Source organism: Lonchura striata, chromosome 25 (genome assembly GCF_046129695.1).
Source record: "Lonchura striata isolate bLonStr1 chromosome 25, bLonStr1.mat, whole genome shotgun sequence".
NCBI lineage: Eukaryota > Metazoa > Chordata > Aves > Passeriformes > Estrildidae > Lonchura > Lonchura striata.
This window is the reverse complement of record NC_134627.1, coordinates 8,235,337-8,261,968: the sequence shown is the minus strand read 5'-3', so window position 1 is coordinate 8,261,968 and position 26,632 is coordinate 8,235,337. Positions and strand designations below refer to the sequence as shown.

Sequence of the window (26,632 nt, the reverse complement as noted above, 5' to 3'; positions counted from 1 at the left end):
ATCCTGCCTTGATTCCCGATTAAAGGAGCCCCACAGAAACCCAGGAAATCAAACCTGGAAAATCACCATTAAATCCATTTAATGGCCCTGGCGGGGCCATGGTGACGGGTCCCGCCTTGTCCCCACACCAGCCCCACTCTGGTGGCACCGAGGAGACCCTGAAGATCCAGATCCCCCTCAGGACATCCCCCGGTCATTTTTTGGTTTTTCCCTCCCCTCCTTCCTGTTCTCCAAGGTCTTTCCTCCCCCAGTCCTGAGTTTTCCAAGGTTTCCTGTGGTGGGTGGAGAAGGACAGATCCTCCCTGTCCTGGGAAAAACGGGATTGGTGATTCCATGGAAAATCCCAGCTCCTTCTCTCGCTCCACAGGATCTGTGTCCTTGGACGAGCTGCTCCTCATGGTGGGACTTCCCTCAGGGATGGAATTCCAGGGAATCTGTGGCTGCTCCATCCTTGGAATTGTCCCAGGCCAGGCTGGAGCAGCCTGGGATAACGGGAATTGTCCCTGGATGGGACTGGAGGGGGTTTCATGTCCTTTCCAGCCCAAACCGTTCCAGGATTCTGGAATGCTCTCCTGACCCACCCCAAGCCCCTCCTTCCAGCTCCAGGTTTCATGATCCGGCCGGACTTCGGGGGATCAGAGGCAAAAAAAGCAGGAAAAAGATGGAACTGAGGGAAGGAGGAGTGGGAGGGCAGCAGGACAGAGTGACCAGGACAGGACAGAGTGACCAGGACAGAGTGACCAGGACAGGACAGGGTGACCAGGACAGGACAGGGTGACCAGGACAGGGTGACCAGGACAGAGTGACCAGGACAGGACAGAGTGACCAGGACAGAGTGACCAGGACAGGACAGGGTGACCAGGACAGGACAGAGTGACCAGGACAGAGTGACCAGGACAGAGTGACCCTGCCAGGTAAATGGACAGAGCCAGGACAGAGTGACCCCTGCCAGGTGACCCTGCTGGACAAACGGACACGGCCAGGCTGAGAAGGGCTGAGCCAGCAGATCCCAGCCTGGAATTTTCCAGGAGTGAAACCAGGGAATTTTGGCACATTTAGCACTGATTCCTCCATGGCCATGGCCCAAAAAAATCCCATTTATTTTGTGCAGAGACAACAGAATTCCAAGAACATCCAGGGAGGATGGAGTGAGCCAGGGATTCAAGGAGAGGGCAACACTGAGCCAGGAAAATTCCCAGAGGGAATTCTGGGGCTGAGATCCCACAGATATCCCACATTCCCAACCCTCTGCTTTCCCTGGAAATCCTCTCTTGGCCCCACACTGACCACGGGTGTCCCAAACTCCCACACTGACCGCAGGTATCCCAAATTTCCAGCCCCTCAGTTTTCCCTGGATCTCTCCGTTTTGGCCCCACACTGACCGTGGGTACCCCAAATTCTCACCCTGACCGTGGGTACCCCACATTCCCAACCCCTCTGGTTGATCCCACACGGATCCACCTGCGGAATCCGCCCCCGTCCCTTCCCGTTTCTCCCATTCCAGCCCCGCTCCGGAATCGTCTTTCCCTCCCCGATCCAACTGGGCTAAAGGACGAGCAAGGAGAGAAGAAGAAAAATCCCTCTCACAGAACATTCCAGATGGAATTAAAAAATCCCCAAATTCATTTGTTTGCTTGTTTGTTTGTTCACAGCGCGGCGCCTTTTTGGGAATCCATGCGGGAGCAGGGAAGCGAGGAAATCTGGGAATGAGCGAGGAGCACGTACGGCCCCGATTCCGAACACACACACGGACGAGCCTTGGGGGAATTGGGTGAACTTTTGAACCAGAGCTGCGCAGAGACAGAGCCGAGAGCCTGTTCCCACTTTAATAAACAATTCCCTCTTTTTTTTTTTTCCCTTCCCTTTTTTTTTTTTTTTACCCTCAATTAATTAAGGTTTGGGAAGGAAAAAAAATGGCAGGAGAGGAGTAATGGAGCAGGCGGCGCGTTCCTTACAGATGGATCCTACCTTTGGCTGCTTATTAAATCTCTGCATGATTGCGCTGCAGAAAATTAATCGCATTGTTTTCCCTTTTTCCGAGGGCTCTGCAAACAGCTCGGGAAGCGCGGCCGGGCTCCCGCTCCCTACCCCCATTCCCGCCTGGAAAACCAGGCCGGAGCCGGCTCCGCGCCGCTTCGCTCCGCGGGTTTCTGGCGCTGGGGTGAAGTTGGGGGCTTGGGGCAAAATTTGGGATTTTCACGTTCGGGTGAGGCAGGATCGGGTGGGAAAGAGGGAAAGGGTTGGAAGAAATGTGCGGGGAGAGGGGAGGGACCTGGATCCCTGCAGGGTCCTGGAAGGGTGGGATGGTGGAGATGGAGCCCAGCTCCAGCCTCCTCCTCATCCTCCTCATCCTGGTCCTCATCCTGATCCTCAGCTGCCTCCTCCTCTTCCTCCACCTCCTCATCCTCATCCTGATCCTCACCCTGATCCTGATCCTCAGCTGCCTCCTCTTCCTCCTCCTCCTCATCCTGGTCCTTACCAAATTCTGATCCTCATCCTCACCCTCATCTTGATTTCATCCTCATCCTCATCCTCATCCTCATCCTCAGCTGCCTCCTCTTCCACCTCATCCTGGTCCTCACCCTGATTCTGATTCTGATTCTGATCTTCACCCTGATCCTGATCTTCATCCTCATCCTGACCTTCAGCCTCCTCCTCTTCCTCCTCCTCCTCATCCTGGTCCTTACCAAATTCTGATCCTCATCCTCACCCTAATCTTGATTTCATCCTCATCCTCATCCTCATCCTCAGCTGCCTCCTCTTCCACCTCATCCTGGTCCTCACCCTGATTCTGATTCTGATTCTGATCTTCACCCTGATCCTGATCTTCATCCTCATCCTGACCTTCAGCCTCCTCCTCTTCCTCCTCCTCCTCCTCCCATCTCCAAAGGCACCACCACCAGTTTGAGCTCCCAGTCTGAGCCCCAAACTGGGATGAAGGACAGCCCATGTCCCAGTTTGAACCCCAAACTGGGATGGGATGAGGAACTGCCCATATCCCAGTTTGAACCCCAAACTGGGATGAAGGACAGCCCATGTCCCAGTTTGAACCCCAAACTGGGATGGGATGAGGAACTGCCCATATCCCAGTTTGAACCCCAAACTGGGATGAAGGACAGCCCATGTCCCAGTTTGAACCCCAAACTGGGATGAGGAACGGCCCATGTCCCAGTTTGAACCCCAAACTGGGATGGGATGAGGAACTGCCCATATCCCAGTTTGAACCCCAAACTGGGATGAAGGACAGCCCATGTCCCAGTTTGAACCCCAAACTGGGATGGGATGAAGGACAGCCCATGTCCCAGTTTGAACCCCAAACTGGGATGAGGAACGGCCCATGTCCCAGTTTGAACCCCAAACTGGGATGGGATGAAGGACAGCCCATGTCCCAGTTTGAACCCCAAACTGGGATGGGATGAAGGACAGCCCATGTCCCAGTTTGAACCCCAAACTGGGATGGGATGAAGGACAGCCCATGTCCCAGTTTGAACCCCAAACTGGGATGGGATGAAGGACAGCCCATGTCCCAGTTTGAACCCCAAACTGGGATGGGATGAAGGACAGCCCATGTCCCAGTCTGAGCCCCAAACTGGGATGAAGGACAGCCCATGTCCCAGTCTGAGCCCCAAACTGGGATGGGATGAAGGACAGCCCATGTCCCAGTTTGAACCCCAAACTGGGATGAGGAACGGCCCGTCCCGAGGCCTTTGGCGAGTCCGGATTTGCATTCCCATTGTTTGGAGCGAGCGGAGCACTTCCACAGCTGCTCCCAGGCCTCTGGAATTCCCATCCAGGACCTTTGGACACCGAAACCCGGGAGAACAATGGAGCAGGTGTGGGAGCGAGGGAAATCCCTCCGGGTTCCCGTGGAGAGGGACGGGGCACGGCCCCGTTCCCAAAATAACCCCGGCAGCGCTCCCGGGAATTGCCCAGGGTCAAAAATGGGATCGAGGCCATTCCTGGGATACGGGGGGAGCGGGGTCAGCGGGAAGGGAAAAGGGGAAGGGGAAAGGGGAAAGGGAAAAGGGAAAAGGGGAAAGGGAGAAGGGAGAAGGGGAAAGGGAAAGGGAAAAGGGAAAGGAGAAAACAGGAAAGTGAAAAAGGGAAAGGGAAAAGGGAAAAGGCAAAAGGGAAAAGGGGAAATGGAAAGGGAAAAGGGAAAAGGGAAAGGGAAAAGGGAAAGGGAAAGGGAAAAGGGGAAAGGGAAAAGGGGAAAGGGAAAAAGGGAAAAGGGGAAAGGAAAATGGGAAATGGAAAGGGGAAAGGGAAAAGGAAATGGGAAATTGGAAATGGGAAAATGGGAAAAGGGAGAGGAAAAAGGGAAAAGGAGGAGATGGAATTGACCTTTCCCAGACCTCTCCTGCGCTCTGAGGCTGAGATCCCTCACCCAAATTCATCCCAAACCTCCAGCTTCCCATGTGGAATCTCGGGATGGGAAGGAATCCCTTCCTGGGCGCAAAAACCGGCAGCTGGATGCCAGGCTCCGAAATCCCCCGGGATCCGGAATTCCCAACCCCCAGATCTCCCACTTCAGAGCCCTCCAGCCCATCAGGGTCTGCCCAGAGCGGGATTCCAGCTCAAATTTTCAGGAATTTTGCATTCCCTAAGGCCAGGAAGAGGAGGAGCAGCCCCCAGCACTTTGTACCCAAAATCCCAACCAGGAAACCAGGAATGTTCCCAATTAAACCCCAAGGAATCTGCTCCAAAGGAGGAGGGATAATGGGGAAACTGAGGCACAATGCAGAGCAAGGATATGAATCCAGAACTGGGAGTGCTTTGCCTTCCCCATCCCACTTTTCCTTCCCCATTCCTCTTATTCCATCCCTCTTTTTTGAATCCTTTATTTCCAATCCCTCTTTTCCCACCCCTCTTTTCCCTCCCAACCTCCCCAAAACACCAAAACCCTCCCTGGGAACCACCAACAACACCCCAAAAACCCTTCCCAACCGGAGAAACCCCAACTCCATCCGGAGAAACCCCAAATCCATCTGGAGAAACCCCAACCCCATCTGGAGAAACCCCAACTCCATCTGGAGAAACCCCAAATCCATCCGGAGAAACCCCAACCCCAGCCAGAGAAACCCCAACCCCATCTGGAGAAACCCGAACCCCATCTGGAGAAACCCCAACTCCATCCGGAGAAACCCCAACCCCAGCCAGAGAAACCCCAACTCCATCCGGAGAAACCCCAACCCCATCTGGAGAAACCCCAAATCCATCTGGAGAATCCCCAACCCCATCCGGAGAAACCCCAACTCCAACCGGAGAAACCCCAAATCCATCTGGAGAAACCCCAACTCCATCTGTAGAAACCCCAACTCCATCCGGAGAAACCCCAACCCCATCTGGAGAAACCCCAACTCCATCTGTAGAAACCCCAACTCCATCCGGAGAAACCCCAACTCCATCTGGAGAAACCCCAACCCCATCTGGAGAAACCCCAACTCCATCCGGAGAAACCCCAACCCCATCTGGAGAAACCCCAACCCCATCTGGAGAAACCCCAAATCCATCCGGAGAAACCCCAACCCCATCCGGAGAAACCCCAACCCCAGCCAGAGAAACCCCAACTCCATCCGGAGAAACCCCAACCCCATCTGGAGAAACCCCAAATCCATCTGGAGAAACCCCAACTCCATCTGTAGAAACCCCAACCCCATCCGGAGAAACCCCAACTCCATCCGGAGAAACCCCAACCCCATCTGGAGAAACCCCAACCCCATCTGGAGAAACCCCAAATCCATCTGGAGAAACCCCAACTCCATCTGTAGAAACCCCAACCCCATCTGGAGAAACCCCAAATCCATCTGGAGAAACCCCAACTCCATCTGTAGAAACCCCAACCCCATCTGGAGAAACCCCAACCCCAGCCAGAGAAACCCCAACTCCATCCGGAGAAACCCCAACTCCATCTGTAGAAACCCCAACCCCATCCGGAGAAACCCCAACCCCAGCCAGAGAAACCCCAACTCCATCCGGAGAAACCCCAACTCCATCTGGAGAAACCCCAACCCCATCCGGAGAAACCCCAACCCCAGCCAGAGAAACCCCAACTCCATCCGGAGAAACCCCAACCCCATCCGGAGAAACCCCAAATCCATCCGGAGAAACCCCAACTCCATCCGGAGAAACCCCAACCCCAGCCAGAGAAACCCCAACCCCATCTGGAGAAACCCCAAATCCATCTGGAGAAACCCCAACTCCATCCGGAGAAACCCCAAATCCATCTGGAGAAACCCCAACCCCATCCAGAGAAACCCCAACTCCATCCGCACCGAACCCCGCGGGCGGCGGAAAAGCGGGAAGTGCCATCCAGGCCATCCAAGGATGGTCCGTGGTTGCCACGGCTGCAGGTGACCCCTCGGAAAATCGGGAAGCGCCGTCCGGCCCATCCTTGGATGGTCCGTGGTTGCCATGGCTGCAGGTGACCCCTCGGAAAATCGGGAAGCGCCGTCCGGCCATCCTTGGATGGTCCGTGGTTGCCATGGCTGCAGGTGACCCCTCGGAAAATCGGGAAGCGCCGTCCGGCCATCCTTGGATGGTCCGTGGTTGCCATGGCTGCAGGTGACCCCTCGGAAAATCGGGAAGTGCCGTCCGGCCCATCCTTGGATGGTCCGTGGTTGCCATGGCTGCAGGTGACCCCTCGGAAAATCGGGAAGTGCCGTCCGGCCCATCCTTGGATGGTCCGTGGTTGCCATGGCTGCCGGTGACCCCTCGGAGCCGCGGCCGCACCAGCCGGGGGCAGCGCGACCCCCGGGGTGAAAAGTTCAGGCATCCCAGGAAAAACCAACACGGCCTCTTCCCGATTTATTTCCATTCCCGGCAAGCCATGCATAGAAAATCCAGATCAATCCCGCTGGAAAATCCCAGCCCGATGCCATTCAGCCCCGCCGGGACGCGGCACCCGATGGATGCAGCAGATGTCCGTGGGGGCTGGGCTGCCCTTCCAATTTATTCCCGATTTATCTCAATCCCGCCCCAAAATCCCTTTGTCGGTTAAAACAAAAATCCCCCTTGCCCTCCCTCTGGAATTCTGTTTAATTTCTTTTTTTTCCCCCCCCAGTTGGTTTTCCCAACGCGGCGTGGAATCCGGGAGGATGATGAGTATTCCGAACGTGTCGCTAGCGATTTATATCCCGAATATCCCGATTTTTCCCGGGGTTCTGCCGATGGATCCCGGATTTTCCACCTCCCCAACCCCTCCTGGAGGTCCCACCTCGGCAGGAGCTGCCACGAGGCGGCCACGAGGTGGCTCCTGCAGCCCTTCAAGAAATCCGGAATATTCCGCAGGGATAACGGGAATTTCACGGGAATCGGGGCGCGGGGGTGGGATGAGGCGACTCAGCGAGTCTGGGCTTTGCAGGCAAAAAATTCTCTTTTTTTTGGTGGGATGGTGGGAAGGGAAAAGCAGGAAATCTGGGATTTTATTAAAAAAAAATTTAAAAATGTGCCCAAAATTCCCTGGGAAAGGGGATTTTTCTTGCTGCTTTTTAAGGGATGGTGAGAGGAGAAAAGTAGAAAATCTGGGATATTATATTAATTTTTTTTAAGTGATTAAAATTTCTTTGTGAATGGGATTTTTGTGGCTGCTTTTTAAGGGATGGTAGGAGGGGAAAAGCAGGAAATCTGGGATTTTATATTTTAAAAAATAATTTAAATAAAAGGTGCCCAAAATTCCCTGGAAAATGGGATTTTGTGGCTGTTCTTTAAGGGATGGTGGGAAGGGAAAAAGCAGGAAATTTGGGATATTATATATTTTTTTTAAATTTTAAAAAGGTGCCCAAAATTCCCTGGAAAATGGGATTTTTGTGGCTGCTTTTTAAGGGATGATGGAAAGGAAAAGCAGGAAATTTGGGATATTATATTTTAAAAATATTTTAAAAAGGTGCCCAAAATTCCCAGGAAAATAGGATTTTTGTGGCTGTTCTTTAAGAGATGGTGGGAAGGGAAAAGCAGGAAATACAGGATACTATTTTTTATTTTTTTTTTTTTTAATGGTGCCTAAAATTCCCTGGAAAATGGGATTTTGTGGCTGCTTTTTAAGCAATGGTGGAAAGGAAAAGCAGAAACTCTCGGATATTATTTAAGAAAAAACAGGAGCAAAAATTCCCTGGAAAAGGGGATGGTGGAGGGGAGAAGCAGAAAATCTGTGATTTTATATTAAAAATATATATTTTTAAAAGATGCTCAAAATTCCCTGGAAAATGAGATTTTTCTTTCTGTTTTTTAAGGGATGGTGGGAGGGGAAAAGCAGGAAATCTGGGATATTGTGTTTTAAAATGGTGCCTAAAATTCCCTGGAAAATGAAGTGGTTTTTTGCTGTTTCTAAGAGATGTTGGAAGGGGAAAAGCAGAAAATTTGGGATATTATTTAATAAATATTAAAGAAAAAAACTATGCCCAAAATTCCCTGGAAAATGGGATTTTTGTGGCTGCTTTTTAAAGGACGTGGAAAGGAAAAGCAGGAAATTTGAGATAGTATTTAATACATATTTAAGAAAAAAACAGGAGCCAAAAGTCCTTGGAAATAGGGGCGAGGGAATGGAAAAGCAGAAAATTTGGGATATTATTTTTTTTAAATGGTACCTAAAATTCCCTGGAAAATGGGATTTTTGTGGCTGCTTTTTAAGGGATGATGGAGGGGGAAAAGCAGGAAATTCAGGATATGATTTAGAGGATTTTTTTAAAAAACTCTGCCTAAAATTCCCTGGAAAATGGGATTTTTGTGGCTGCTTTTTAAGGGATGATGGAGGGGGAAAAGCAGGAAATTCAGGATATGATTTAGAGGATTTTTTTTAAAAACTCTGCCTAAAATTCCCTGGAAAATGGGATTTTTGTGGCTGTTTTTAAGGGATGGGAAGGGAGAAGCAGGAAAAGGGTCGGGAAGGGAAATCCCGATCCGAAACCTGACCCAGCGCTGCTCCTGCCCAGGATCGGGGTCAGGGATTGGGATTGGGATCGGGGATTGTGGCTGGGATTGGGATCAAGGATTGGGATCGGGGTCAGGGATTGGGATCAAGGATTGGGATCGGGGTCAGGGATTGGGATCAAGGATTGGGATTGGGATCAAAGATTGGGATCGGGGTCAGGGATTGGGATTGGGATCAAGGATTGGGATCAAGGATTGGGATCGGGATCAAGGATTGGGATCAAGGATTGGGATCGGGATAAAGGATTGTGATCGAGGACTGGGATCGGGATTAGGGTCAGGGATTGGGGCTGGGATCGGGGCTGGGATTGGGATCAGGGATTGGGATCCAGGATTGGGATCGGGGCTGGGATTGGGATCAGGGATTGGGATCCAGGATTGGGATCGGGGCTGGGATTGGGATCAGGGATTGGGATCCAGGATTGGGATCGGCGCTGGGATTGGGATCAGGGATTGGGATCCAGGATTGGGATCAGGGATTGGGATCGGGGCTGGGATTGGGATCAGGGATTGGGATCAGGGATTGGGATCGGGGCTGGGATTGGGATCGGGGCTGGGATTGGGATCGGGGCTGGGATTGGGATCCAGGATTAGGATTGGGATCGGGGCTGGGATTGGGATCAGGGATTGGGATCCAGGATTGGGATCAGGGCTGGGATTGGGATCGGGGCTGGGATTGGGATCCAGGATTGGGATTGGGGTCAGGAATTGGGATCGGGTAAGGAATTGGGGCTGGGATTGGAGTCAGGGATTGGGATTGGGATCAGGGCAGGGGTCAGGGCCAGGGTCGGGGTCACGGCCGGGATCTGTCCCCGATTGGGCAGATTTTTGGGATTTAGGGTCTGGGTGGGTTTTGGGATTTGGGCAGATTTGGGGATTTGGAATCTGATTGGATTTGGGGATTTGGGCAGATTTTTGGAATTTGGGATCTGGGTGGATTTTGGGGTTTGGGTGAATTTTGGGATTTGGGGGTGGCTGGAATGGGGACAAGGTTGGATTTTCCTCCCTTGCCCTTGGCGTTCTGGTTGAATTCCAAAAGAAATCAAATTTCAGTGACTTTGATCCATTTACCCCAACTCAAATCCCAAAAGAAATGAAATTTAATTATTTTGATCCATTTATCCCAACTCTAACCCAAAATCCTAATAAAAGTCTTCCATTTTCCATGGGTTTTCCCCAGATTTTCCCAGGTTGGGTGGGACAAGGAACAGAGAATTTTCCCCCTCAAACCAAACTGAATTTTTTAGGGATTGCCATCAAGAAATCCCCAAATTTAACCAAATCCTCGATTTCCCTGGAGCAGAAACTCAGGGAGGGGCAAAAAAAAGAAAAAATCAAAAATAATAAAACGGAGCTTAAAAAAAAAAATCCCAAAGGAACGAAAAGCGAAGAAAATCCCGGGATTTTCCGGGGAGGGATGGAAATTCCCGAGAATTCCCCAAGGCCCCAGACAAAGGGCGGGTGATGAATGCGGGGTTGGGGTTAGGCCGGGTTTAGGCCCGGTTTTATCTGAGCCGGGAAAAAAACTCATTAATCCCCAGACTAAATGAGGTGGGAATGCAAATAGGGGAGGGGACGAGGGCAGGAGGGGGGAAAAAGGGGGAAAAGGGAAAAAAATGGGATTTTTTTAATAGGAGAGAGGAAAAAATTGGATTTGTTTTATATGGGAAGGGGGAAAACTGGGATTTGTTTTATAGGAGAGAGGAAAAAATGGGATTTATTTTATAAGGGAAAGGGGGAAAATGGGATTTGTTTTATAGGGGAGAGGGAAAAAAAAAAAGGATTTGTTTTATCCAGGATGGAAAGTAAAAATGGGATTTGTTTTATAAGGGATGGAAAATAAAAATGGGATTTGTTTTACATGGGGAAGGGGGAAAATCAGATTTGTTTTATAGGGGGTGGAAAATAAAAGTGGGATTTGTTTTGTATGGGAAGGAAAAAAATGGGGTTTGTTTTATATGGGATGGGGGAAATGGGATTTGTTTTATAGGGGAGAGGAAAAAATGGGATTTGTTTTATTCATGATGGAAAATAAAAATGGGATTTATTTTATAAGAGGAAAGGAGGGAAAAAAAGTAGGATTTGTTTTATCTGGGATAGGGAAAAATGAGATTTGTTTTATCTGGGAAGGGGGGAAAAATCAGATTTGTTTTATCCAGGATGGAAAATAAAAATGGGATTTGTTTTATCTGTGATGGGGGAAAATGGGATTTATTTTATATGGGATGGGGAGGAAAAAATTGATTTATTTTATCAGGGAGGGGGAAAATTAAGTCAGGGAGGAAAAAAGGGGAGAAATTTGGGATCTGGAATTTTGGGATTTCCAAACGAACGGGCTGCCCAACAAATGAGCCGCCCCAAAAGTTCCATTCCCTACAGGGAATTGGGGCTTTGAAAAAAATGTGGGGTTTGGGGTTTGGAAATATTTTAAAGGGTCCTGAAGAATTTTTAAAGATTTTAAAGGGTTTTAAAGGGTTTCAAATGATTTTGAAGGATTTTAGAGCGTTTTGAAGTATTTTAAAGGATTTTAAAGGGTTTTGAAGACATTTAAAGGATTTTAGAAGGTTTTGAAGGATTTTTAAAGATTTTCAAGGGTTTTAAAGGGTTTTGAAGGATATGAAAGGATTTTAGAGAGTTTTGGGTTATTTTAAAGGATTTTGAAGGGGTTAAAAGGGTTTTAAAGGATTTTAAGAGATTTAAAAGGTTTTCAACCATTTTAAAGGGTTTTGAAAGGTTTTGGAAGATTTAAAGAGTTTTGAAGGATTTTGAAGGGTTTTAGAGAGTTTTGAACTATTTTAAAGGATTTTAAAGGCTTTTGAAGGATTTTTTAATATTTTAAAGGGTTTTGAAAGGTTTTGAAAGATTTAAAGGGTTTTGAAGGATTTTAGAGAGTTTTGAACCATTGTAAAGGATTTTAAAGGTGTTTCAACGGTTTTGAGGAGGTTTTGAAGGATTTTAAAGGATTTTAAAGGGTTTTTTAATAGTTTAAAGGGTTTGGGAAAGTTTTGAAGGATTTTAGAGAGTTTTGAACTATTTTTAAGGATTTTGAAGGGATGTAGAGGGCTTTGAAGGATTTTGGAGAGTTTTGAACTATTTTAAAGGATTTTAAAGGGTTTTGAAGGAGTTTAAATAGTTTTAGAAGGTTTTGAAGGATTTTAAAATATTTTAAAGGGTTTTAAAAGATTTCAAAGGTTTTTGAAGGGTTTTGGAAGGTTTGAAGGATTTTAGAGCATTTTGAACTATTATAAAAGATTTTAAAGGGTTTTGAAGGAGTTTAAATGGTGTTGAAGGATTTTGGAGAGTTCTGAAGCGTTTCCAAGGATTTTTTGGGGGGTTTTGAAGGAGTTTAAATGGTTTTGAAGGGTTTTGGAGAGTTCTGAAGCGTTTCCAAGGATTTTTTTGGGGATTTTGAAGGTTTCGAAGGCTGGCACCGCCCCGTCCCAGCCTTCCCGCACACCCCGTGCATCGGGTGTTTATCGGGAATTCCTTCCCCGGTTTTGGAAGGAGCTCAGAGAGCACCGGGAGCTCCCCTGCCCCCAGATTTGCTCCTCCCTGGCTTCCGGTGCCTCCCGACCCTAAAATCAGGGCTGGAAAAATCCCAAAAGCCATCAGTTCCCAGTTAAATAAACTTCCCGTTTCTCCCCCAAATTCCGGGGGATTTTTTTTTTGCTGTTTTCGTTTTGTGGCTTTGATCCTCTCCCTTCAGCTGATTAATGGATGAATTAATTAATGATGAATTAATCAGGAGGCCTCTGGGGGATTTGGGATGGTTGTCTCCGGTGGGAGATATCCCAGTGCACGGCACGGGGTTGGAATTGGGGGATTTTTAGGGTTTTTCCCACCCCAAACCATTCTGGGGTCACTGAGTCAAACCACCCGGACCCCACAGCTGCATCCAAGGGATAAATGGGATCCAAAGGATAAAATTCCCTAAATCCAGCTCAGCCCTTCCCTCCTGCACCTCTTGGCTCTGCCAAAGGGTCTTTGGGATCATCCAGGCCAGGAAAATGAGGGAAAATCCCAAAAAATCTGCCCAAACCCAGCGGGTTCCTGGCTGGGAAGTGCCACAATGAGGGGAAAACCCTGACCCCAAACCAATCCCGAGCCCAAACCAATCCCAACCCCAAATCAATCCCGAGCCCAAATCACCAATCCCGAGCTCAAATCACCAATCCCGAGCCCAAATCATCAATCCTGGCCCCAAATTATCAATCCCAAACCCAAATTATCAATCCCGACCCCAGATCAGAGCTGATGGATGGGACGTGTCTGTGGGGTGGGATTGGTTTATTTGGGATGGGTTTGTGGATGGGATTTGCTTGGGATGAGGTTGGGGGAGGATTTGGGGTCTGGGTTTGGGTTCTTTGATGGCGTTTCGGGATAAAAGGAGAGGAAGAAGTGGTGCCTGCATGTGATCCTGCCTGGGCACATTCCCAAAGCCCATCCCCAAAGCCCAGTTTTATCCCCAAAGCCCATTCCCATTCCTAAAGCCTCTTCCCAAGGCCCGTTCCTCTTCCCAAAGCCTGTTCCCAAGGCCCCTTCCCATTCTCAAGGCCCATTCCCGTTCCCAAAGCTCCTTCCCAAAGCACGTTCCCGTTCCCAAAGCACGTTCCTGTTCCCGTTCCTGTTCCCGTTCCTGTTCCCGTTCCCATTCCTATTCCTGTTCCCGTTCCTGTTCCTGTTCCCGTTCCCATTTCCATTCCCGTTCCCATTCCCATTCCCATTCTCAATCCCATTCCCGTTCCCATTCCTGTTCCCATTCCCATTCTCAATCCTATTCCCGTTCCCGTTCCCGTTCCCATTCCCGTTTCCATTCCCATTCCCATTCTCAATCCTGTTTCCGTTCCCGTTCCCGTTCCCATTCCCATTCTCAATCCCATTCCCGTTCCCATTCCCATTCTCAATCCTGTTTCCATTCCCGTTCCCGTTCCCATTCCCATTCCCATTCCCACATTCCCATTCCCATTCCCATTCCCATTCCCATTCCCACATTCCCATTCCCATTCCCACATTCCCATTCCCATTCCCGTTCCCATTCCCGTTCCCATTCCCATTCCCATATTCCCATTCCCGTTCCCGTTCCCATTCCCATTCCCACATTCCCGTTCCCGTTCCCGTTCCCCGGGCGCGTTCCCGGCCGCCCCCACACGGGGGCGCTGCAGAATTCCGGAGCCGCCGCCGCTCCCGGGGGAACCGAAACTAAATAAACCCTAAAACCACCAAAATGACCCCAAATCAACCCTAAATACACCAAAATGACACCAAAATGACACCAAATCAACCCTAAAACCACCAAAATTACCCCAAATAAACCCTAAAACCACCAAAATGACCCCAAATCAACCCTAAAACCACCAAAATGACCCCAAATCAACCCTAAAACCACCAAAATTACCCCAAATAAACCCTAAATACACCAAAATGGCACCAATAGACCATAAAAACACCAAAAATAGCTCAAAACAGACCCTAAAAACACCAAAACTGCCCCAAATAAATCAGAATCACCCCAAATTCACTGAACAGACCCCGATAGCCACGGGCAGATACCTCTGAATAACCCCAAATCTTGCAAATAACTCCAAATTGTGCAAATAACCCAAAATCTTGCAAATAATCCCAAAGAGCCCCCAACAGACACGGAGAGACCCCCCCAGACACCCCAAATATTCCCTGACAATCCCAAAAATCCTTTGGCACTCCCAAATATCCCCCGAGACACACGGACACACCTCGAGATCCAGCGACACCTCTGGACACCCCAAATATCCACAGACAGCCCCAAAAATGCCCCAATAAACACGGACACGCCCCAGTATTCGCTGAGCAATGGGAATAAAGGAATATCCAAAGGGATCAATCAATATCCAAAGGGATCAGTCAATAACCAATGGGACAAATCAATATCCAAAGGGATTGATCAATAACCAAAGGGATAAATCAATATCCAAAGAGATCAATCAATATCCCAAGGGATAAAACCATATCTAAAGAGATAAATCAATAAGCAAAGGGATTAATCAATGTCCAAAGGGATCAATCAATAACCAAAGGGATCAGTCAGTAACCAATGGGATAAATCAATATCCAAAGGGATCAATCGATATCCAAATAGATCAATCAATATCCAAAGGGATTGATCAATAGCCAAAGGGATCAATCAATATCCAAAGAAATCAATCAACATCCAAAGGAAACAGAGGATTGTTCAAAGGAATCAGTCAATATCCAAAGCGATCAATCAATAACCAATAGGATGAATCAATATCCAAAGGGATTGATCAATAGCCAAAGGGATCAATCAATATCCAAAGGAAACAGAGGATTATTCAAAGGAATCCATCTATATCCAAAAGGAACAATCAATAACCAATAGGATGAATCAATATCCAAAGGGACTGATCAATAACCAAAGGGATCAATCGATTGGGAATGGAGGAAGCGTTGAATTCTGGGATGGATGATGGGAAACCCCAAGGGATTCCGGCTTTATCCTTGATCTTCTCCCGAAGACAAAATTCCAACAATTCCAAGGAACACCAAAACCATCCCAGAATTCCGAGACATTTTCCAAAACATTCCCAAAAAATCAACGACTCACCCTCATCCCGGAATTCTGTCGGGAACGGGGCCAGGGAAATTCGGGAAGGGCCGAAATTCCAGCCGGGAATTTCCTCGGAGCCGTCGCGTCCGTCGCGCTCGTCCCTGCCTGGGTGGGAGCGAATTTTGGGGAAATTTGAGGAATTTTGAGGAATTTTTGAGGAAAAATTGAGGAAAATTTCAGAAATTTGGGAGGAATTGTTTAGGAAATTTGAGGAATTTTTGTGGAAAATTTGAGGGAAAATTGAGGAAAATGAGAGGAATTTTTGAGGAAATCTGAGGAATTTTGAGAAAAATGTGAGGAATTTGGAAACCCCCAAATTTTACCATTTCCTCCCAAAATCCAACCTGATTTTTGTGGGATTTTCAGGGGTTTTAGGATAAAGGATAAAACAAAGGATTTTTGATATAAATTTGCAGGGAAAAGGATAAAACCATGGATTTTTGATATAAGTTTACTGGAAAAGGGAATAAACCGTGGAATTTCCAACTAAATTTACAGGGACTGGGATAAAACCATGGATTTTTGATATAATTTTTTTTTTTTAAAGGATAAAAACATGGATTTTCCGTATAAACGTTTGGGAAAAAGGATAAAAACATTAATTTCCTACGAACAAATGGCCCCATCCGAGGTGTGGAAAGGATCTTTCCACTCCTGAAATGAATTTATTTGGAATTTTCCGGGGAATTTCCGTGGCTTTTCTGGAGAGGCCGCCCAGCACCAGGTGCAGAAATTGACTTTTAACGAAAGCGACGATGAAAGATTTTTAATTGGGCGTGGAAAGATTTTTAATTGGATATGAAAAGGTTTTAAATTGGATATGAAAAGGTTTTTAATTGGACGTGGAAAGGTTTTTAATTCAATATTTGCTCGGGCCGGGGCAGCTGCTCCTCACTCGGCGTCCTCCAAACAGCCCCATCACGGAATTTCCAGCAGCGATTCCCAAATAAAGCTGGGCCAGAAAATGATCCAAGGGCAAGAATTCCCATTTTTAGGGGAAAAATGGGAATAATAAAAGAAAAAAAGTGGGGTCATCAAATGATCTAATATCAAGATTTCCCATTTTTTGGGAAAAAAATGGGATTTATTAAAAAAAAAAGTGGGGTCATGAAATGATTCAATTCCCATTTTTAGGGGAAAAAAAAATGGGATTTGTGGGAAAAAAAAGTGGGGTCATAAAATGATCCAAGGGCAAGAATTCCCTTTTTTAGAGAAAAAATTGGAATAATAAAGGAAAAAAAGTGGGGATTTTTGTTTGGGATATGTTTGGGATTTTTGGGGGCTTTTTTGGTACTTTTTGGGGATTTTTTGGGATTATTTGGGGGTGTTTTGGGGATGTTTTGGGGGTTTTTTTGGAATATGTTTGGGAAAAAATTTTTTTGCGATTTTTTAGGCTTTTTTTAAGGATTTTTGGGGCATTTGGGGGGGATTTTTGGGGGATTTTTTGGGGTTTTTTGTGACTTTTTTGGGATGGAGCTGCTGGAGCTTGCAGTGATTGCCGGCGCCCAGCAGGTCGGGCTGCGGGGCAGCGGCAGCCGGGAATGCGCCGCTGGAATTTGCCTCCCCTCCCCCAGGCAGGGAAAAACATGGAATTTCTTGGGAATATCCAAAACCAATCCCAGGAAAGGGTGGGGAGGAAAAAATAATGGAATTTCTCGGGAATTCCCAAAGGCAGCAAGAATGGGGAGGGTAAAACATGGAATTTCTTGGGAATATCCAAAGCCAATCCCAGGAAAGGATGGGGAGGAAAAAAATCATGGAATTTCTCGGGAATTCCCAAATCCAGCAAGGAATAATCCCAGGACAAATATATCTAGTAATATATATAACTCTAAAAATGATATAATATATATCATATAGAAATACATAATTATATAAAACCTCTAAAAATGATATAATATATATTATATATAAATATATAATTATATGAAAACTCTAAAAATTATATAATATATAATATATAATTATATAAAAACTCTAAAAGTGATATAATATATATAATATAGAAATATATACTTATATAAAAACGCTAAAAGTGATATAATATATATACTATATAAATATCTAAATATATAAATATATAAAAATTCTCTGCTTTTGTTTCCGTCTCCGCCGTGTTTTGACATCTCCGGGGCCGGGATTTGAGCCGCGCGTTCTCGTTCCTGTCAATCCTGACGTTTTTTTCTGCTTTTTCCCAAACACTCCATAAATCCCAGCCGGGCTCGCGAGCCCGAGCCCCGCTCAGCAAAGGCTTTTTCTAAATAAAACTTCCTAAAATCAGCCGGCACTCCATCCATTCCCGACCACTCTGGCCCGGCTTCAAAGGGAACCTTTGCAGCAAAAAAAGGGAATTTTGGGGTTTTTTTAATTGTTGTTTTAATGATTTGCTACTTGGCCTTGTCATAACTACACGGAATAAAAAGGAGAGAGTTGGGGAAACGCCAGGTTCCGGCTGCTGGCAGCTGCAGCTCCCCAGATTTGGGCTTTTAGAGGGATAAAAAGGTTGAAAAAAATTTGGGGTTTGTTGGTTTTGGGTTTTTTTGGGATTTTCTTCCTGGGGGGAGAGGACAGGGATGGACATGGCGGCACACCTCCAGCGGGATGGAGTTTTGTTCCGAGGCAGAGTGAAAAGAAAGGGATCTGAAATGGATAAAAGGGAGATAAAATGATCCCAAAAGAGTTACACAAAAAAATGAGGCAAAAAAATTGATAAAAATATCAGCTAAACTGGGCCTGCTATGAGGTGAGGCCTATTGAGGCCTACTGAGGCCTACAGTGGGATGGAGTCCTTTTCTGAGGCAGAGTGAAAAAAAAGGGATTGAAAAGTGAATAAAAGGGAGATAAAACAATCCCATAAAATGATCCCAAAAGAGTTATAGCAAAAAATGAGGCAAAAAATTGATAAAAAGATCAACTAAACCAGGCCTGCTATGAGATGAAGCCTGCTGAGGCCTGCTGAGGCCTACAGCAGATTGGAGTTTTGTTCCGAAGCAGAGTGAAAAAAATGAATCAAAAAATGGATAAAAGGGAGAGAAAATGATCCCAAAAGAGTTACAAAAATAAATGAGGCAAAAAATTGGTAAAAATATCAGCTAAACTGGGCCTGCTACGAGGTGAGGCCTACTGAGGCCTGATGAGGCCTACAGCAGGATAGAGTTTTGTTCTGAGGCAGAGTGAAAGAAAAGGATCAAAAAGTGGATAAAAGGGAGACAAAATGATCCCATAAAATGATCCCAAAAAAATTACACCAAAAAATCAGGCAAAAAATTGAAAAAAATATCAACTAAACTGGGCCTGCTATGAGATGAGGCCTATTGAGGCCTACTGAGGCCTACAGCAGGATGGAGTTTTGTTCTGAGGCAGAGTGAAAAAGTGATCAAAAAGTCAAAAAAAGGGAGACAAAACATTCCCACAAAATAATACTAAAACAGTTACACCAAAAAACGAGGCAAAAAAATGATAAAAATTCCAACTAAACTGGGCCTGCTACAAGGTGAGGCCCACTGAGGCCTGCTGTGGCCTACTGAGACCTACTCCGACTTTTCTCTTTGCTAATGAATCCCTTTAATTAACAAAGCTCCCAATTTTTAAACCCTTCCCGGCTGGACTCACCTCGGGATGGGAATTCCAGGTGGTACCTGAAAAACCAAAGGGAAAAAAAGCCGTAAAATCCCAGATTTTCCCCAAGGATTCTCCCAGCCTGGGAGAATTTGGGAAGCAGGGAATGGGAAACACGAGGAATTCCAAGAGGAATTGGGATGGGCCAGCCCTGGAGAGCAGGGAAGGGATGGGATTTAAAGCCCTTCCCAGCCCAAATTCCATGGATTTCCATCCATTGGAGTAGATCCTTCTCCAAACACAAAAATTCCTGAGACCATTTTTTTCCCCTCAAATTCTTTAAAAGTCATTTCCAGGCCCAAAATATTCCAGGATTTTCACTGAGCTCATTCCCAGCAAGTGGAGGGTGATCCACATTCCACCCACTCCCAAAAAATAAATAAGGATTTAATATTTTTTAAATCAGGATTTTTTTCCTTTCACCCATTTCAGGAAAATCTTGGGAAATCATTTTAATCCAGGAGCAGCACCAGGAAATTTGGGAATCCCACCAAGGGTTGGGAATAAAGCACAATGTGCTGGTTCCAAGATGAGCTCCGGTGGAAGGAATTGGGAAAATCCAATTAATTAATTCAGATCCTCATTAAAAACTTTCCTGGAGAAAACGAACCCTCAGGAACATCCCAGCCCCTGGCATGGATTCCTTGGGAAACAACCCCGGAATTCCCATGAAGGGCCTGGTATTTATTGGAGTTTTTTTCCTTTGGATTAAAAAAAAAGGCCAGGAAAAATTCAAAATATGCACAGATTACCTGGGATACTGGGTTGGGAAGAGCCTTTTGGAGGAAAAATTGGGAATTTTTGGGGATGTTTTTGGGGCTGGTTCCCAGGGTCCACAAGGAGTTTTTTCTCCATCCTGTAGCTGCTCCATTTTATCCCAAAATTCCCAAAAATCCAGCCCCACATGAGGACAGCTGGAAAAGCAGCTCCAGATTTTATTCCCCTAATTTTTTATCCATAAATCCCAGCATTTCCATGGAAAATTCCGATTATCCAACATTTAAGCCAAAAAAGAATCAGCTCTAAGAGATCCATGCATTCCCCCAATCCCAAAAAATCCAGATTCCCAAAATTCAGGATATTTTTGCTTCCTGGACAAAGAAGAACAGCAAAAATCCCTTTTTTTTTCCAGGAATTTTTGCCTCTGGAGCTTTTCCCAGCCACGTTTTAGCGCCAACATTTCCTGAATGATTTTCTGTCACTCGCAATTCCCGCTCCATGAAAGCGCCGGGGCTTTGTTCCCGACCTCTGTCATTTTTAATCCCAGGAAATGGCCTAAAAAAAATGGGAAAATTGAGTTCCGTTCCTTCCCGGAGCAGCTCCGGGGATTCAGATGGAAAACGCTAAAAAAAACCTTGGATTTTCCTGCTTTTTCTCATTTTTTAGGATATAAAAACAGCAAAAAAAATCCAATTTCAGGTCTAGGATTTGGTTTTAATTCCATGGTTGGATCGTTTTTACACCGGGAAGGAAAATTTGGGAGAAAATTGAATTAGGGATGGGGGAGCAGAGGATTTTAGGGAATGTGGAGTAATCATGAGCTCATTTCTGCAAACAGAAGTTTTGGATAAATCCCATAAATGCCAGATTTTGGGAGCCTTTGGATTTCCAGGAAGTTCCCCCAAGGAATTTTGCTCTTTCCCCAGTATTTTCCCTAAATTTGGTGTTTCCTCCACCCTTTCCTGCGTAAAAATTAATCCCAAATCCTATTTTTTCCAATATATTCTTGGATTTTTGGGTCTGCAACACCCAAAAAATGCAAAAAATTGGGTAAATTTGTGTTTAATGGGATTTGAGCAGCTGGAAAAATCCCAAAATCCAAACCCTCTGGGCCAGATCCATAAAATCCAGGCAGCTTCCAATTAAATTCCTGATTTTTCCACATTAATTAATAAAATATTCCCAAGGGACAGGGTGAAATGGAATCTTTGAAGCCAGGATTTGAATGTCTGGGAAAATAAATAATTTTTTTTTTAATCGATGCTGGATGAGATTTCCAACAGGGAAAAAAAAAAAAAAAACTGGGAGCTGGGAAAATGGGATTGGGAATTCCCCACTAGGGGAGAAATGGATTTAAATTCCTTTTCCAGCTCAGTTGGGGCTCTCAGGTTTCAGGGTAATGATGGATCCAGGAGGAAATGGATGGGAAAATTGGGATAATTCCATCAGCCGGGCTGGGAAAGGCTGGAAAATTCCGGAAAGGAGCAACCCGGGAGGCTCCAAAGGGAATTGGTGGTGGGAGCGAGCTCGGGGATAAAAGGAGGTGAAAATGGGATGGATTCGATTTGGATTAATGGGAGAAATTCCTTCCTTAAAAGAAAAAGAGGGGAGAACATCCCTATTCGGAATAAATCAGGAATACCCCAAAATTCCTTCCTTAAAAAGGGGGGGAAACCCATCCTGAAAATAGGGAATAAATTGGGAATATCCCAGAATTCCTTCCTTAAAAATAGGGAAAAACCCATCTTGAAATTAGGGAATATATTTGGAATATTCCAGAATTCTTTCCTTAAAAAAATAAAGAGGTAAAAATCCTGAAATTGTAGAATAAATCAGGAATATCTCAGAATTCCTTCCTTTAAAAATAGGGGAAAACCCATCCTGAAATTAGGGAATAAATAGGGAATATCACAAAATTCCATCCTAAATTCCACCTAAAAAAGAGGGGAAAATCCCCATCCTAAACCAGAGAAAATCCAACCAAACCCAACGACAACTCCCCAGGATTCTCCGTTATCCCGAGCCTGGAATATCCATCAAATTCCAAACATGGGGGAGCTGCAGCAGAAGGAGGAATCCCAGACCCTGCTGGAATTCCAGGATCTGGAGCGGGAATTCCGGGGGATCCCACCTGGCTCGGAGGCGCTGGAAGGAGCCCAGGACGGCGTCGCGCTGCTCCCGCGCCCGCGCGCTCAGCGCCTCCTCCCGCAGAGCCCGGCCCAGGAAAGCCTCAGCCTCTGGAAAAGCGGGAATGGGAATGGCAACAGCGGGATAGGCGGCCTTGGAGGGGGAAATGGGGGTGGGAAGGGGAAGGAAATCCGGGAATGGGAATGGGAACAGCGGGATAGGCGGCCTTGGACGGGGAAATGGGATTGGGAAGGGGAAGGAAATCCGGGAATGGGAAAAATGGGATAGGCGGCCTTGGAGAGGGGAAATGGGATTGGGAAGGGGAAGGAAATCCGGGAATGGGAATGGGAACAGCGGGATAGGCGGCCTTGGAGGGGGAAATGGGGGTGGGAAGGGGAAGGAAATGTGGGAATGGGGATGGGAACAGCGGGATAGGCGGCCTTGGAGAGGGGAAATGGGGGTGGGAAGGGGAAGGAAATCCGGGAATGGGAATGGGAACAGCGGGATACGCGGCCTTGGAGAGGGGAAATGGGGGTGGGAAGGGGAAGGAAATCCGGGAATGGGAATGGGAACAGTGGGATACGCGGCCTTGGAGGGGGAAATGGGGGTGGGAAGGGGAAGGAAATCCGGGAATGGGAATGGGAAAAGTGGGATAGGCGGCCTTGGAGGGGGAAATGGGATTGGGAAGGGGAAGGAAATCCGGGAATGGGAAAAATGGGATAGGCGGCCTTGGAGGGGGAAATGGGGGTGGGAAGGGGAAGGAAATGTGGGAATGGGAAAAATGGGATAGGCGGCCTTGGAGGGGGAAATGGGGGTGGGAAGGGGAAGGAAATCCGGGAATGGGAATGGGGAAATTGGGGATACGCGGCCTTGGAGAGGGAAAATGGATGTGGAAGGGGAAGGAAATGTGGGAACGGCTGGGAAAATCGTGGAGAGGGAAAGTGGGTTTGGGAAGGGGAACAAAACTGGGAAAGGGATTTAGAAAATTTGGGAAGGGCAGGAAATCCAGGAATGGCAGGAAAATCAGGGATACATGGCCTTGGAGACAGAAAGTGGGTTTGGGAAAGGATTTAGGAAAACTGGGAATGCGATTTAGGAAACCGGGAAGGGGTTTAGGAAACTTGGGAACAGTCAGGAAACCTGGATCTGGGAAAGGGTTTAGGAAATCTGGGAAGGGAGAAGAAAGCTGGGAAAGGGTTTAGGAAATCTGGACCTGGGAAAGAAAGCTGGGCCTGGGAAGGGGCAGGAAATCTGGGAATGGGAAAGGGTTCAGGAAATCTGGGAATGTCTGAGGTCAGGGAGGCCCCACAATCCCAAAATTCTCCTCAAGGTCACCCCCAAATTCTCCTGGGGGTCAGGGCCAGGGAGGCCCCACAGCCCCCAAATTTTTGGGGTCACAGAGGCCCTACAACCCCCAAATTTTTGGGATCAGGGAGGCCCCACAACCCCCAAATTTTGGGGTCACAGAGGCCCTACAACCCCCAAATTTTTGGTGTCACAGAGCCCCCACAACCCCCAAATTTTTGGGTCAGGGAGGCCCCACAATCCCCAAATTTTTGGGGTCACAGAGGCCCCACAACCCCCAAATTTTTGGGGTCACAGAGGCCCCACAGCCCCCAAATTTTTGGGTCAGGGAGGCCCCACAACCCCCAAGCTTTTGGGGTCACAGAGGCCCCACAGCCCCCAAATTTTTGGGGTCACAGAGGCCCCACAGCCCCCAAATTTTTGGGTCAGGGAGGCCCCACAACCCCCAAATTTTTGGGATCAGGGAGGCCCCACAATCCCCAAATTTTTGGGGTCACAGAGGCCCTACAACCCCCAAATTTTTGGGTCAGGGAGGCCCCACAGCCCCCAAATTTTTGGGTCAGGGAGGCCCCACAACCCCCAAATTTTTGGGATCAGGGAGGCCCCACAATCCCCAAATTTTTGGGGTCACAGAGGCCCTACAACCCCCAAATTTTTGGGTCAGGGAGGCCCCACAACCCCCAAATTTTGGGGTCACAGAGGCCCTACAACCCCCAAATTTTTGGGGTTACAGAGCCCCCACAACCCCCAAATTTTTGGGATCAGGGAGGCCCCACAATCCCCAAATTTTTGGGTCAGGGAGGCCCCACAACCCCCAAGCTTTTGGGGTCACAGAGGCCCTACAACCCCCAAATTTTGGGGTCACAGAGGCCCCACAACCCCCAAATTTTGGGGTCACAGAGGCCCTACAATCCCCAAATTTTTGGGTCAGGGAGGCCCCACAACCCCCAAATTTTTGGGTCAGGGAGGCCCCACAACCCCCAAATTTTTGGGATCAGGGAGGCCCCACAACCCCCAAATTTTTGGGTCAGGGAGGCCCCACAACCCCCAAATTTTTGGGGTCACAGAGGCCCTACAACCCCCAAATTTTGGGGTCACAGAGGCCCTACAATCCCCAAATTTTTGGGTCAGGGAGGCCCCACAACCTCCAAATTTTGGGGTCAGGGAGGCCCCACAACCCCCAAATTTTTGGGTCAGGGAGGCCCTACAACCCCCAAATTTTGGGGTCACAGAGGCCCTACAACCCCCAAATTTTTGGGTCAGGGAGGCCCCACAACCCCCAAATTTTTGGGGTCACAGAGGCCCTACAACCCCCAAATTTTTGGGTCAGGGAGGCCCCACAACCCCCAAATTTTTGGGTCAGGGAGGCTCCACAACCCCCAAATTTTTGGGGTCACAGAGGCCCTACAACCCCTAAATTTTTGGGTCAGGGAGGCCCCACAACCCCCAAATTTTTGGGGTCACAGAGGCCCTACAACCCCCAAATTTTGGGATCAGGGAGGCCCCACAATCCCCAAACTTTTGGGTCAGGGAGGCCCCACAACCCCCAAATTTTGGGGTCACAGAGGCCCCACAACCCCCATATTTTGGGGTCACAGAGGCCCTACAACCCCCAAATTTTTGGGGTCACAGAGGCCCCACAATCCCCAAATTTTTGGGATCAGGGAGGCCCTACAACCCCCAAATTTTTGGGTCAGGGAGGCCCCACAACCCCCAAATTTTTGGGATCAGGGAGGCCCCACAACCCCCAAATTTTTGGGATCAGGGAGGCCCCACAGCCCCCAAATTTTGGGGTCAGGGCCGGGGAGGTCCCAGGACCCCTGAAGAGCCCAAAGGTGCCCAGAAAAGCCACCCCAACCCCGGCCAGCCCCAGCGCGCTGCCCACGGGGCGAGGAGGGATCCGTCACCTTCCAGGAGCCGCCGGATCTCCTCTGGGATCGGGGCGTCCATGGCATCCATGGGATCCTCCACGGGATCCACGGGATCCTCGGGATCCTCGGGATCGCGTCCCACCGGGGCCGCGCCGGCTCTGGGGTGACGGGGAGGAAGCCGCGAGGGCGGGGACACCCCAAAAACGAGGAGGAACCTTTGGGGTTTGGCTTCCTCCTCCTCGCCTTCAACCCCAGCGGATCCCCGGGATCCTTCCCAGCTGTCCTGGGCCATCCCAAAAATTCCGGTGGGGAAAGCTGAACTCCAGCCAAGGAGCTCCGCCTGGAATTCCCGGCTGGAATTTCCTCCCGGAGCTTCCTCGCGCTGTTCCTGCCCGAAAAATTGGGATTTTTCCAGGTTTGCCACCCCAAAAATTCCAGAGAGGAAAAGCTGAATTGGAATTCCCGGCTGGAATTTCCTCCCAGAGCTCATCTGGAGTTTCCCTGGGGCTGTTCCTGCCCCCAAAACTGGGATTTTTTCCAGGTTTGCCACCCCAAAAATTCCAATGGTGGAAAAAAGGGGATGATCTGGGATGAGATTTCCCCTTTTCCCATTTTCTGCGTGGAAAAGAGGTTGGGTTGGGAAAAAAAATCACCTGGGATAGGGAAAAGATGGAAAAACTCCTGGAAATGTGGGAGATTTCTGAAAGGAAATACTCCTGAAAACATTGAGATTTCCTCCATAAGGAAATGTGGGAAATATCCCTGGAAATTTGGAGATTTCTATGTGGAAATATGGAAAATATCCACGGAAATATGGAGATGCTCCTCCATAGGGAAATGTGGGAAATATCCCTGGAAATTCAGAAATTTCCATGTGGAAATACGGGAAAGATACTTCTAAATTTGGAAATTTCCACATGGAAATACTCCTGGAAATCCAGAGCTGCTCCTCCAGGTGCTCCCGGGTGTTTTGGGCCCTGCTTTTCCAAGAAATAAAGGAAAAAATTCAATTTCTTTTTCATTTCTCAGCACAAAGCAGACAAGGAGCAGGTGCCGGGGGGATCCCGAGTTTTTGGGGTCGGGATTTGGGGTCGTGGAGCCGAAGGAGAAACCCCAAAGCAGCTCCAGAGTCCTTTTGGGGATATTTTGGGGCCATTTTGGGTTGGGATTTGCACCTCAGCAATCCCGTTTTTCAAGGAGGGTGATTTTACGGAGAAGGGCCCACAAAAGGCAAATTTCCATGAAAATTCCCTGCTGGATTTTTTTGGATTTTGGGATTTTGGGGTTTTTTTTTCCTTTGGGGACAGAGGGAGCACCGGGGGATTCTCCAGATCTGGGACCCAAAACCTCGGAGCTGTCGCTGCCACGTCATTCCCAAACTTTCCCACCCGGCATTTCCCAACGGATTTTTTTAACCCTTTCTGTGCCGGGTGGGAAAATCAGGGTTTGCCCCTCCCCC

The 26,632-nt window shown here is 47.8% G+C and overlaps 1 protein-coding gene across 1 annotated transcript in view; it reads right to left on the bottom strand.

The window, feature by feature from the left end:
- SKAP1 (src kinase associated phosphoprotein 1) overlaps positions 1 to 25,252 on the bottom strand; it is a 73,622-nt gene extending 48,370 nt beyond the window's left edge. The window contains exons 1-4 of the mRNA XM_077788395.1: positions 25,210 to 25,252; positions 22,002 to 22,107; positions 19,141 to 19,170; positions 15,530 to 15,633 (exon numbers count right to left, since the gene is read on the bottom strand). Of these exons, the coding sequence (XP_077644521.1) occupies positions 15,530 to 15,633; positions 19,141 to 19,170; positions 22,002 to 22,107; positions 25,210 to 25,252 (283 nt within the window). The remainder of the gene's footprint in view (positions 1 to 15,529; positions 15,634 to 19,140; positions 19,171 to 22,001; positions 22,108 to 25,209) is intronic.
- Between the last annotated feature and the right edge of the window lie 1,380 nt (positions 25,253 to 26,632).